Genomic DNA, 14,348 nt, shown 5'->3' on the forward strand with positions numbered 1-14,348 from the left:
AAATTTATCACTTTCATTAACCGATCGCTGTGAATTTTCCATTGTTAGAGCCTAATCTTCAAAACATATAACATGAAATTTTCATTTTGCGTTGTCAACAAATATGAGGCACTGCAGGTATGCCTAAAAAACGCTGAATTTAAACTTTCACATACAAAGGTTCTCACGTCACCGTGAATGCTTCCATCAACACGGCATTGGGTCGTATTTGTAGCTGAAATCGCGTAGTTTCGAAAAACGTACCTGTACAGTCGAAAAGAAGCAGTTTTAAATGTTTTAGATTTTTTGTACAGCTCTTCCATAAACAACACTACGATGTCTTTTTCAATATTCTCTTGCATGAATTTAGATCTTGATATAATAATTATTAGAAAATAAAGATGTTTGTAAGGTTAATGTTTAAAAAATTCAGTAAGTTAGTATACAGAGGATAATAATTAACGAAGATTATGATATGAAGAAATTATAACTAAATAAATTATATAAAATTATATTATAATTATTAAATATAATTGAAATTAAATAAAAAGCAAATAGAAATAATTGTTCAAACTACAGGGGGCTAATTGTCATAAATTTACTCTCGAGACTCTATGAAAAAATAATAAAAAATAAAATCTAATAGATGACGGATGTAGAAGAACAAAATGGCTTTCGTGCAGGCAGATATGGAAAGCATATTTTCGCTAAAGCCGGCTATTGAGAAAAGATTACTAAATTACCTTTTAACTCATATAGTCTTTATATATCTGACAAAGGCATACGACAGAGTACCACTTTCAATGCTGTAGGTAACAATGAAAAAAAAAGGAATAAACAAAAAATGAAAAAAAAATAAACAAAAAGATATAAAAGCAGTACAGCAGCTTTACAAAAATAAGCCGGTAAACATTAAAACTGGAAACAAATTAACTAGAGAAATTCCTTTAGTAGGGGTCTAAAGCAAGGCTATTTCCGCAAGGTAGCTAGCGGAAATATCAATATTGGGGACAACGAAGTAGAGCTGATGGAAAAATACATATACCTTGAGTAGCCTATAGCCTGAGTAGCCTATAGAAAACTCAAAGACATCTTTAACAGCGATATACCAATTTCTTTAAAACGTAAAACATTTGACGAATGTGTGTTATCTGTGATGACCTATGGTGCCGAAACTTTGACATTGACAACTACAACTTCTAAAACGCTGCAAATAGCTCAGAGGAAAATGGAAAGGTCAATGCTGAATATATCGCTTCGTGACCGAGTTACATGATGACTTAAGACGAAGAACAGGAGTTACAGTTTGTAATTTTCCGAATTGCCATACTGAAATGGAACTGGGTCGGACACGTCGCCCGAAACAGTGATGAAAGGTGGACTAAGAGATTACTTGAGTGGAGGCTGAGATTAGATAAAAGAACTAGATCTCAAGAAAATGTCAAGACATTGGATGCAAAGTGCTCAAAATAAAGCACAATGTACAACAATGAGGGAGGCTTGTGTCCAGTAGTGGACTCAAAGGGCTGGGTGATGATAATGAAAGCAAGGCTGCTGCACAGCACCTGCACTCTTCAAAATATATCTGAATGAAACGCTCTCATTGTGGAGAGAAGAATGTGCTGCAATATGAGCATCCCAATCGAAGACAAGAGATTGTACATGATATATTTTGCTGACGACCAAGCCATTCTAGCTGAAGACGAGAGCGATATAGACTTATACAACAAAATACGTTTTTACCCCATTTTATCTCTATGTATTAAAAAACTTACATGAAATTATTTAAACAATTTTTGCATGTCTAATATGTTTTGAGGATAGTATTTTTAATTTACTTTTTATTGAGTAAATGTAGATATAGTATATTTCACGAATTTGTGACTATCTTGGATGAGGGATAAAAGCCTTGACGTAAATGATGTGCTGTGCTGAGAAATTTTATAGAAAATTCCCCCAATATTTGAAACACTGTAGAGGGCAAGCAAAAATACAGATTTAACTAATAATGTATGTATTTTACATTCATTTTGAGAAATATACAATTTATTAATGCAAAAATAGAAGAAAATTATGTCTACATATCTCGTCTTCTTCTAATGGCGCACAACCCTTTGTGAGTCTTGGCCTGCTTAACAATGTTCTTCCATTCTGCTGTGTCGATACTTTCCTTCGCCACTGCTGACGTTCATCGTTTTATGATCTTTCTCTACGTCGTCTTTTATCTTTTACGGGGCCTTCCTCTTGTTCTATTTCCTTGGGGCCTCTATCTCTGGATTACTTTTACAACTATATTATCTGGCATTCTTTCTAAGTGATCAAGCCAGTTTAGTCTTGGTGAGTTTACAAATCTAACAATATCTGCGCTCTGCATTCGTTCGTCGAGCTCGTGGCTCATTTTAATTCTCCACGAACCATCGCTGCAATGTGTTGGTCCAAATATCTTCCTTAGTATTTTGCGCTCAAATATTGTCAGTTGATTTTCATTAGTGGTTGAGATTGTCCACGTTTCACGTCCATATGTAACCACTGGTCTAATGGACCGTGATAGTGTGACGTCAAATATTTTTCCAAACACATCAAAAATCAATAAATGTTTGACGTCTGTCAATGGATTATACACGTGATTTGTCTAATTATTTTTAATTTTATTTTGTTTTAACAAGCATCTGCACATTTTTTCTAAAGACACAATCCTTGTTAGTCATATCAATCATATTGCTGTTAATTTTATAAATGTCCCTACACAAAATCAAGGATTTACACACTACAATAGTACTTACTGTGTTTTTTCAGGTTCTTAACCAGTCCTATTTGGAAATATGGTGGAAAATATACTATGATCATTGATTACAATCACGGTTACCCAACACACTACTATTTTGTAAAAGTTAAACATCCTACAAGCAATATATTCCAATTATAAAAACGAAAACAAACACCAAGTGTGAATCTTTGTTTTGTTTGGCAAATATTCCAGAGTAGCCAACATTGATTTGACGTCACGTCTATCACGGTCCATTACTGTTTTGTACATTCTAAAGACTCACGTGCTTGTATTTTTTGACTGGCGTTGGTGTTGTCATTTATTATTGAGTCTAGCTAGTGAAAAGTGGAGGCATATTCGTATTACTCGCATAATATCGTCTTATATAAATATTTTTGATTTTTCATTCCATTTGGCTAATTGTAGTAATTCTGACTTGAAATAATCCCGAGGAAATTAAATATTTCCATTCGTTAACCATTCTTTTATTTTATATACTACCCAGGAATTTATTGGTGGCTTATTTAAAATTTTCGAATGTTATGGGTCATTATCCAAAACTATAGTAGATGGATCATGTACACTGGGAAGTCGTTTTTCTTTCCACCATTTCACAAACATCTCAAACACACAAGATCCGCTCCGTCAATAAAACTATGTTTCCCACCCGCAGACAATATAATATGCCCCTTTCCCTCTGTATCGGTGTGTTTTATGGATTTTATACTCTCTTCCTGCCAAATCCGTCTTATTCCCTTTTAGTAAAAATCCACGTTTCCTGTAAATAAACAAATTAAACGTGTTCTTTTTTAAAATTATTATAGTTTCTTAAAAACTCGATTCTTTTGTGACCGACACTAGCTCTTTCACTCAAGACTTTTCTATTGCCTTCAATTTTGAACCTAAACCCAATCTGTTTGAAAACTCTCAAGAGACTCCCTGGAAATTTTGAATAATATATTTCTCTGTTTTAATGTTTTTAACACCGCGGTTTTAACTTTTGTTGAGACGGTGCACCGTGAATCCCTAAGGATATGGCCCTTGGGCATTATATGACTCCAACGAGGCACGTGGGTCGCTAAATAGACAATATTATATCTTCACATTGAGGACGGTGAGTGGCAACTGAAGTAAAACTTAAGACCATTTCCGACTGATGTCAGAAGAGACTGTCAATGCAACGTGAAGTTTTGTGAAAATTTTCCCGTTGACGCTTTGACAACGGAAATGCTCTTAACTTTTACTGCAGTTGCCACTCACCATCCTCAATGTGAAGACATAATATTGTCTATTTAGCATCCCACGTGCCTCGTGGGAGTCATATAATGCCCAAGGTTCATATCCTTAGGGATTATATCCATATCCATCCTTTGGATTTTTCAATTACTTTATATAATAAATTCAATACTTAATAGATTTTAGCCTATTTATTTTTGCTGGCTCAGCATGTCATGCCTGTAAATATAACCAAACTTTGCTTTTTTACCTTGGTCAACATTTTAAATTTTTAACATTTGTCTTCACTAATATGGTTATACTTATTTTAGGTAACAACAGTGATGATGCTCCTTTTAGACTAAGGCTTTATGGCTAGGCCTCTAATGTAGGGTGAAAACCCTTACAAATATTAAATATCAAATAGATGTGCTTAGAGACAATGTGGTAGCCATATTTTCTCTAAGCACATCGATGTGATATTTAATATTTGTAAGGGTTTTTACCCTAGATCAGAGGCCTAGCCCTGTACCAATTTACTTTTAATATGTTGTTTGTCAACAGTTACTCTTCTATGAGGTTTTTATACCTATAAGACGAAGCTCTGATGATGGCATTTGCTATGCCGAAAGTACTTAGCTGATTTTAATAAATTCGTTTTACACACTATCAGTTTTTGTGAACATACACCTGTTGCCGTTTTGACTTAATTGCATTGGCTGCTTAGTGTCTAGCGATAATCCAAAATAGTCGCAAATTCGTGAAATATAATTTAAATGCCCATTTTCAATATTACATCAAGATAACTTAATATTCTTATTACAATTTTTTGACTTCTATGTTTTCGTAGCATCAGTTCTGCTCGTATTGATAACTGTAGATAAAATTTGTATTCTGGAATTAAATATGTTGTGTAAAAATTATCATATAGATTTTCAGGTTTCGAATCATAAAGGGCAGTCTAAAAAGAATTTAACTATGGTGTTGTTTTCTTTATTGGCACCATAAATAAACAGGGTATAAAGTAATATAAATCGCTAAACGCAAAATCTAATGTTAAGAACATTATTTTAGATCGTCCTGAAAACGTTATGTGCCTTGTAAAATTTAAGTTTTTAATTCGCGACTTAATAGATACTCTGTAGTTTAGAAGATAGATTGTGTTAACAGAGAGCCATTTTATAATCATTCTGGTATGTACTTTAAAAACCTCAGAAGATAATGTCGATATTTTAATTACTTTTGTTTTTGCGATTAGGTGTATTGCTTAGGATAATTTTTTATCAACTATTCGTTCAAATTGGAAAAGGAATTCATTGTATCTAACAATAAAACATTGAAAACTTTTGCTTTCAATACTTTCTCAAAATTTATTACAAGATGCCACATCAACTCCAAAGTGCCTTTCTCAAGTAATGTATTTTACTATGTGTCTGCTCTTTAAAGTCTCTAACTTAATAGGTTGAGTGAAAAACTGCTTGTCTCTAGTTGGTCATTCAGAACTATATCTGTATTTTTTTATTTATTGATTTCCATAGATTTTAATAAAGATAGCTTAAGACACTTATTTTGAATATGAAGAATTTGAAGCTGTTCATTAAAAGAATGATTACGATCTAGAACGGTGTTTTACCCCAGGCTGTGGGTGAAAAAACGTGATATAATTCAGGAATTTTTGAAACCTATCAGGTGTTGTAAAGGACGATGCCAGGAATAACTTCTACTAAAATGTGACCAAAAATATTGTGAGCTTTTTTTTTATTGCTATTTTCATTTGTTAAATTTGCAATTTTTAAAGATATTTTATTTTGCAGCTTAGGATATTCATTTTAGAGAAAAACTTTTTAATAGAAAGTTGTAGTGAATTAAAAAACCTACAATTTGAGCTATGGTAAGTTTAATTCCGTTTATTGGTTATTGGAAAACAGCCTGCGAAAGGTCCAAAATGGCCGTTTTTTACAGTTGCATTATTTATTGTACAAATCATTTTTTTATATTTTTTTAAAGCTTTAAAATGAAGATCTTTCGATTCCAAACATAAAAAAGTTGTAAAACCAGATTAACGAATTTGTTGCTTAGATATTATAAATTGTTTATCCCAAGAGGTCAAATGTAGAAGGCTATAACTTTTTGAAAAAAAATCGTAGAGAGTTGGTGAAACATCCAATCTCCTTCTATACTCCGTCTACCCAACAGACGGAGTAATTACCTGAATAAATCACAATATTTCTTCAAAATACCTTAACGCACGACCTTCTACACAATACCTATAACAAAGTATTCGGTAACTGGTATTATCAGCATTGTGTACAAGGCCGTGCGTTAAGGTATTTTTAAGAAATATTATGATTTATTCACTTGATTACTCCGTCTGTTCGGTAGACGGAGTATAGAGAGTTATATTTTCATATTCTGATGTAAATAAATGCGTAAAACATTTTTAAATCTCAAATTTTTGGGTTTGAAAATAAGGGGGCAAATTTCGTTATAAACATTTAGAGCTGAAGCGGCCCTGTACATCCTATGAGTTTTTAACTTACAGATTATTGTTACTGAAGACGAAACGCAGATTTATAAGAAAATAAAAAAAAATTACGACCAACTGAAGCCAAGATAATTTTTGGGTTTGAAAATAAGGGGGCAAATTTCGTTATAAACATTTAGAGCTGAAGCGGCCCTGTACATCCTATGAGTTTCTAACTTACAGATTAAAGTTGCTGAAGACGAAACGAAGATTTATAAAAAAAATAAAAATTTTCTAAAACCAACTGAAGCCGAGATAATTGTTTTTTTTTTTCTTAAATCGTAGTGCCTTTATTTATAACAATTAAGAAATTATTTTACAGTCATTGACTAAAGAAGGACTTATGTTATCTTAAAATAAAAATTATTATAAAATATAATTACATTTAATTATTAAAAATTATTTTTAAAATCGGTGCTTTTGCAAGCGGCCGAATTTTGCAAATCGCCGGCTCGCTTCAAATCCGCGCGCTCGGAAAATGTTTACGTAACTTGTATTCAATTTTGACAGAAAACAATTTAATAATATTATCATTATAATATACAGTCTGTTTACCACTGTGTTTGTTTTTCTTGATAAACTTTTATATGTGAAATCTGATTTCTGGAGAAATAATATTACAAAAATGATACATACATATATATGAAATATATAACTATATTTTTAATTTTCTCATTGGTATATAAATATAATAATAATAATGTTACTTCTTATTATACAATATAAAACTTTTTCTTCTTGTAGTGACTATCCGTTTTGGATGTTCGCCAACGGATAGTCACTACAAGAAGAAAAATTTTAAATTGTATAATATTCTTATTATACAATATAAAACTTTTTCTTCTTGTACCTAGTGACTATCCGTTTTGGATGTTGGCGAACATCCAAAACGGATAGTCACTACAAGAAGAAAAAGTTTTATATTGTATAATAAGAAGTAACATTATTATTATTATATTTATATAACAATGAAAAAATTAAAAATATAGTTATATATTTCATATATTATTATATGTATCATTTTTGCAATATTATTTCTTCAGAAATGAGATTTCACATATAAAAGTTTATCAAGAAAAACAAATACAGTGGTAAACATATTATAATGGTAATATTATTAAATTGTTTTCTGTCAAAATTTAATACAAGTTACGTAAAAATTTTCCGAGCACGCGGATTTGAAGCGAGCCGGGCGATTTGCAAAATTCGGCCGTTCGCAAAAGCACCGATTTTAAAAATAATTTTTAATAATTAAATGTAATTATATTTTATAATAATGTCTATTTTAACATAATATAAGTCTTTATTTAGTCAATAACTGTAAAATAATTTCTTAATTGTTATAAATAAATTAATTACGATTTAAGAAAAAAAAAACAATTATCTCGGCTTCAGTTGGTTGTAGAAAATTTTTATTTTTTTATAAATCTTCGTTTCGTCTTCAGCAACTTTAATCTGTAAGTTAGAAACTCATAGGATGTACAGGGCCGCTTCAGCTCTAAATGTTTATAACGAAATTTGCCCCCTTATTTTCAAACCCAAAAATTATCTCGGCTTCAGTTGGTCGTAGATTTTTTTTATTTTTTTATAAATCTTCGTTTCGTCTTCAGCAACAATAATCTGTAAGTTAAAAACTCATAGGATGTACAAGACCGCTTCAGCTCTAAATGTTTATAACGAAATTTGCCCCCTTATTTTCAGTCCCAAAAATTAGAGGTTTAAAAATGATTTACGCATTTATTTACATCAGAATATGAAAATATAACTCTTAAGAAGGAGATTGGATGTTTCACCAACTCTCTACGATTTTTTTTTAAGTTATAGCCTTCGACATTTGACCTCTTGGGATAAACAATTTATAATATCTAAACAACAAATTCGTTAATCTGGCTTTACAACTTTTTTTTATGTTTGGAATTGAAAGATCTTCATTTAAAAGCTTTAAAAAATATAAAAAAAAATGATTTGTACAATAAATAATGCAATTGTAAAAAACGGCCATTTTGGACCTTTCGCAGGCTGTTTTGTTATAACCAATAAACGAAATTAAACTTACCATAGCTCAAATTGTAGGTTTTTTAATTTACCACAACTTTCTATTAAAAAGTTTTTCTCTAAAATCAATATCCTAAGCTGTAAAATTAAAAATCTTTAAAAATTGCAAATTTAGCAAATGAAAATCGCAATATAAAAAAAAGCGCACAATATTTTTGGTTACATTTTAGTAGAAGTTATTCCTGGCATCGTCCTTTACAACACCTGATAGGTTTCAAAAATTCCAGAATTATATCCTGAAATCGACCTATTTTTCACCGTGACCCGTCAAAATAGCCCGGTCAAAACAGCCCCGTCAAAAAAGCCCCGTCAAAATAGCCTCAACACAAAATAGCCTCGACAAAATAGCCCGCACACAAAATAGCCCCGACAAAATAGCCCGCACACAAAATAGCCCCGGTCAAAACAGCCCCGGCTAAAATAGCCCCGGCTAAAACAGCCTCTTATAAACAATTACATAATTATTTATACAAGGTGTCCAAAAACTTTTTTTTAATTTAAATTATTTGACAAAAAGGAAGAATGTATTTAATTTATTTAATTTAATATGCATTTTACTGTTGCCCGAAAACAAAAAAAATGTTTATATCATAAATTAACATTGATTTTTGCTTAACTTTATTGTTCAAACTTCCAAGAGGCAGGAAAGACAGGACTCGAGTTCTCTGAAAAGACAATTTTTATTTAATGTGGTTAAGATAAACATCTGAATAGAGGATAATTACCATTTCCGAAAAAATGTATTTTTAAGGTATTATTTCATGATGAATTCTGAAGGGAGCTTTTTTTTCGGGGCTATTTTGTCGGGGCTATTTTGTCGCCGGGCTATTATTCCGCGGCGATTTTGTCTGCAGGCTATTTTGTCGGAGCTATTTTGTGTGCGGGATATTATGTCGGGGCTATTTTGTCGGAGCTTTTTTGACGGGGCTATTTTGACGGGGTACCATTTTTCACCCACAGCCTGGGGTATTTCCCAACCTTTTTGTGCCATGCCCCACCCTAGCCATTATAAAATTCTTATGCCCCCCCTATGTAAGCATGTAACATAAATGATGTTTTAGGAAGAAATCACTAGAAAATTGTTAACGAAACAGTTAAGTAAATTTTCAAAACATATAACGAAAACTCAAATTCAAATTCCAAATAATTTTAATAATAATTTTTCTATATTAATGTATTATTTTAATTTAGTGAAATCCCTTGTACTTGATTCCAGCTGCACGGATATTTTATATTAGGTTCCAATTTGGTTAGCTTCAGTCTCAAGTCTCCACGTTGTGTTATATCCAGTTATATATTTCTTTTTTTACCAGTAAACCATCACTAAGTCCACATTCGGCTAAGTATGAAGATGAAAACGGTAACAATAGTTTTCTTGCACATTTGTTCTGTTTTCTCACAATGTCGTTCCTTTTATATTAGAAAAAGTTTTAACTGATTCATCATTTTGAAATTCTATGAGTTTTTCTTGATACTGTATATTTGTTATATCAGATAAATCCACTAACATTGGCTGCATCATCCATGTTGGAATATCAATTTGTTTTAAATCACAAAATTTTTCTTTTAAATCAGCCCTTGTAATATTCAGATGATAAGAAGTAAAGCGGTATCACTTATTTCACATTATTGGAGCCAACGAAATGGTTCAAAGTTTTTGTTGTTAATATATTTCTGATATAGCTCAATATGGGTAATGAAAACAAATATCTTCGCTTTTGCATCGTCAAGACTTTTATTTGTTTTTTTTTGTTTACTCACAAATACTTTACTAAATACCGATTGTTAACAGATACTTCATTTCAGGTGTATCGCTTAAAAAATCACTAACCGTATCAAACAGTTCCACAAATATACATCTTATTTCAGTATGAAGTAAAGTATCACGTGGTCATGTTGTTCTTCACAAAATAGCTTGAAGAGACGCTCACATTTGGCATCAGATTTAGTAGCATTACAGCACCACCAAATTCACTTTGTATTTGAGATTTGGATGCACTGGACGTTCCTATTTTTAAATTTTTTTAAATTTTATTTTGGTAACATCTCGCCAAATAAAATAGCTGCACGGTACAAAAATAAAATTCAGAAAATGTGGAACAACCGAACGTCAACAACACTGCGCATTCATATCTCAAATATTAAGTGAATTTGGTGGTTCTGCAACACTTCACACACTGTCTTACGGAATGTAGTACTTCATTTAGAACAGACGAGATGTTTTTAGATGTGAGTTTTTAGCTTGGATATCAATGAATAACCCAATGCACAAGAATCATTTCTGAATTCGCATCTTTCATCAATTTTAAGCCCGTCCTTGCCCGTCATATTAGGAACACCATCAACAGTACAATATGTTATATTTTTCATTGTTGTGCGTTCTAATCTTTTACAGAGCAACATTTTTTCAACAAAATGCCCTGTCTCAATATATCTTACGTAAGTTATCAATTCTGCCTCGCGTCTCTCAAAATTGATTCATCCATTTGTACTGAGAAATTTCTTGTTTTCCGCTTCAACAAGTTGTTATTCAATATCTTCACCAATCTCGTCTATTCTTCTACTAACAGTATTGTATTGTTACTGAGTGGTATAGCTCTTACATTTTCTCATCTTTTTCCAGAACCGTTTTAAGAAATGCTGATATTGACGGTTTTATTAAATTCTCTCCTATAGTATGTTCAGTTTTAGCAATGAATAAAGAAATTTGATAACTAGCCTGAATAATACGATCATTAGTTGAAGTATGAGCAGTAAATAGAGACTTTAGAGAAAGGGCTACACTCGTGTCGAGTCCATATTCGAATTGCCCCCCTTAACAATCAAATTGCTCCCCTGTGGGGCGTGGGCCCCACGTTGGGAAACACTGATCTAGAAGGTCAAGTGCGTACATAGAATCTGTTTTTCTATTATTGAAAGCTGTGTGTTCTGCTATACGTTTGTCAAAGTTTCTGCTAGTTTGACCGATGTAAGTTTTTGACAAACGTATAGCAAAACACAAACGGGCTTTCAATAATAGAAAAACATATTCTATGTACGCACTCCACCTTCTAGAATCTAGATCATAATCGTTATTTTAATGACCAGTTTCAAATTCTTCATATTTAAAATAAAGGTATTAACTATGTTTATGAGAATCTATGGAAATCAATAAATAAAAAAAATAGAGAAGTAATGCTGAATGACTCACAGACAGTTCCCCACTCCTCAACCTATTTAGTTAGAGACTTTAGAGTGCAGACACTTAGTAAAATACATCACTTGAGAAACGTGCTCTGGCGAAACAGCTGTAGTGACATTAACTTGTGTTATGTAACTGACTTTTTACGCGGTTGACTTTACTATTTTATTATTTACGTTTTTTTAGGCACTAAGTTTAATTTTAGTTGACTTTATTTATTTTTAGTAACTTACAACTAAACAAATGAAAAACAATGAATTTATACCTTTTATTTTACAAACTACGATAAACACTTAACATTAATTAATTTATTAGAAAATACTACACTAATTTTATACGTTACAAAATAACCACGGCTTTATTATAATTTATTTACAACTTATTTCGCGACGGCTACAAATTTATGACTAAACTCTAATTCCAAAAATGTCTCTTTATATAGTTATAAAATTAATCTACTGATTTCTAGAAAAATCGAAAGGTAAGTATTATTTACAGAGCAATAAAAAAGGTGTATTCGATGGCCTTCTAGATCGTAAACAAGTTTCCTCTCGCCCTCAGACAGTTCGTCGCCAGAAAGTTCTGGCGTTGACAGGGCCGGCCTGGGACCGTGACACTTGTAATAAATTTTGTGCAAGTATTGAAAACATAAGTTTTCAGTGTTTTACTGTTAGATATTCTTGAGCTACTTAAAAATCGCGTTCACGACATACAACAGTGTATACAATTTTTGATGGTTATCTGTTGACACAATCATAAAATCATTTTTAATTATTATTTTGTAGCATGTGTGTTTTTTGTTTCAGGCCTCTTTAGTACGACCTGCATGTCTTTAGTTTCTTTCCATATAAGTATCTGTGGTATGCTTGTAAACTACAAGGTGATAATTCAGACTCTATATGCTACAAATTATGTTTTAGGCTTTTTAGATATAAAAAAAATAACATCACATACAAGTACTGTTAAAATAATGAATTTTATTATCGTAAGTGATCAAAGATTGTAAGTTAAATTGTTGATTTTTTTATTTTCCTTATTGTACTTAAACTTTTATTAAACTGTTATTTTATTTGTTTTGTAATAAAAGTGTCTGTTTATTTTAATGTGAGTTTTATTTATGGTACTACATCCAGTTTGTATTGGGATGTTGCTCAAAATATACGAAGCTCTCGCTGCTTGAGATAAACAGTTTGACCAAAAAATAATATAAATATGGCGCCAATAAATGTTAATATAAACATTTTTTAATAGGTACTTTGGACGTAATAAAAACAGTAGGTATATGGGAGTATAGGCATATTGTAGAACAGCATAATCAAAATTTAAGAGCAGTTATGACTGAAGAAATGAAAACGTTCAATCTGTATAGCTGGTGGCAATTCTTTCGGAGTTACCATTTCTTAGTAGAAAGGTTCCTGCATTTATGATACCTGAAACTTACTTTTCTGTCTTACCTGCTAGCATTATCCAGAGGGCAGCAACGGGGAAGTAAGAATTTGACTTACAACAGATTTGCCTGTCGAAGGTATGAGCATTTCTCAGTACCAGTTAATGTTCGACTAGGTAGATGACCCCCTGGGGTCTATACTAGCCTTTTAATCTCCTGAATCGTAGCATATCATTCATATTCATTGGTGTTACAGCCCGTTGAGTCTCGAGCTTCCTGAACTTATTTCTCTATTCGGTCCTATTCTTTGCACCTTGCTGCCAGTATGCAACACCGATTTGCCTGGCATCTTATCCATACCATTCGTTCATCTAGTTCCTTATGGCTTCGCCCATAGAGTACGCTTTGAAGGATAGCTTCAGGCTAGATGTTCTGCCCACTTCTCGTAGCACTAGGTCTTGGCTGACTGCACAATTCGCTTCCATCTCGAACGCGAACGATCGTCCATGATAGTTGGGTTAGTGGGTAGCCCCATTGTTCTTAAATCTGACTATATATTGTCTCTCCATTGCATTCGTGGGCGTCCTAAGGGCCTTCTTCCTGTGGGGGCTTCCTCCTAGATTAACTTGGCAAGACGGTTATTAGGGAGTCTATGGACATGACCAGCATCTTAGACGTTGTGATTTAATTTCTTGGACTACGTCGCTTGACCTCAGCATTTATCTTATTCGGTATTGGTTGCTATTAGGGTCGTGATAAGATCCAAAATTCTTCTGAGGATTTTTCTTTTAAAACATCTAAGTTTTCTTTCAATTGTTTTGACCAGAGTCCACATCTTACACCCATATATGAGTATAAGCACCGGTCTAACCACTGTTTTATATATTCTGATATTTGATGTACCTTTTAGATTTAATAGTATTGTGGAGGCTATACATACATCTGTTTGCTGCCTGAATTCTCCCTTTTCTCTTCTGTGATATCGTTATCTGCAGTGATTGTTACTCCGAGATATTTAAAACTCTCCACTCTTTCAAAGTTATATGAGTCTATTGTAGCATTTTGCCTCATTCTATCTCGCCCCTCTTGTCTTTTGATGCACATGTATTTAGTTTTTTCTTCACTTACCCTTAAGGGTGTAATGGATTTACAATGCATTTAGTTTGTCGAATCCTGAGAAAACTAATATGTATTTTTGAAAATTTTAAACGCATAATGAAATATTACATTATATTACCAA

General features: G+C 32.3%; 1 protein-coding gene across 2 annotated transcripts in view; it reads left to right on the forward strand.

Moving 5' to 3' along the window:
- Positions 1-12,824, forward strand: part of LOC126880066 (nicotinamide/nicotinic acid mononucleotide adenylyltransferase 1) — a 54,438-nt gene extending 41,614 nt beyond the window's left edge. For both annotated transcript variants that reach the window (XM_050643723.1, XM_050643724.1), the window contains one exon: positions 12,528-12,824. In XM_050643723.1, coding sequence (XP_050499680.1) covers positions 12,528-12,557 — 30 coding nt within the window. In that variant the 3' untranslated portion in view covers positions 12,558-12,824. The remainder of the gene's footprint in view (positions 1-12,527) is intronic.
- Positions 12,825-14,348: the final 1,524 nt, after the last annotated feature.

Source organism: Diabrotica virgifera, chromosome 2, assembly GCF_917563875.1.
Source record: "Diabrotica virgifera virgifera chromosome 2, PGI_DIABVI_V3a".
Classification (NCBI taxonomy): domain Eukaryota; kingdom Metazoa; phylum Arthropoda; class Insecta; order Coleoptera; family Chrysomelidae; genus Diabrotica; species Diabrotica virgifera.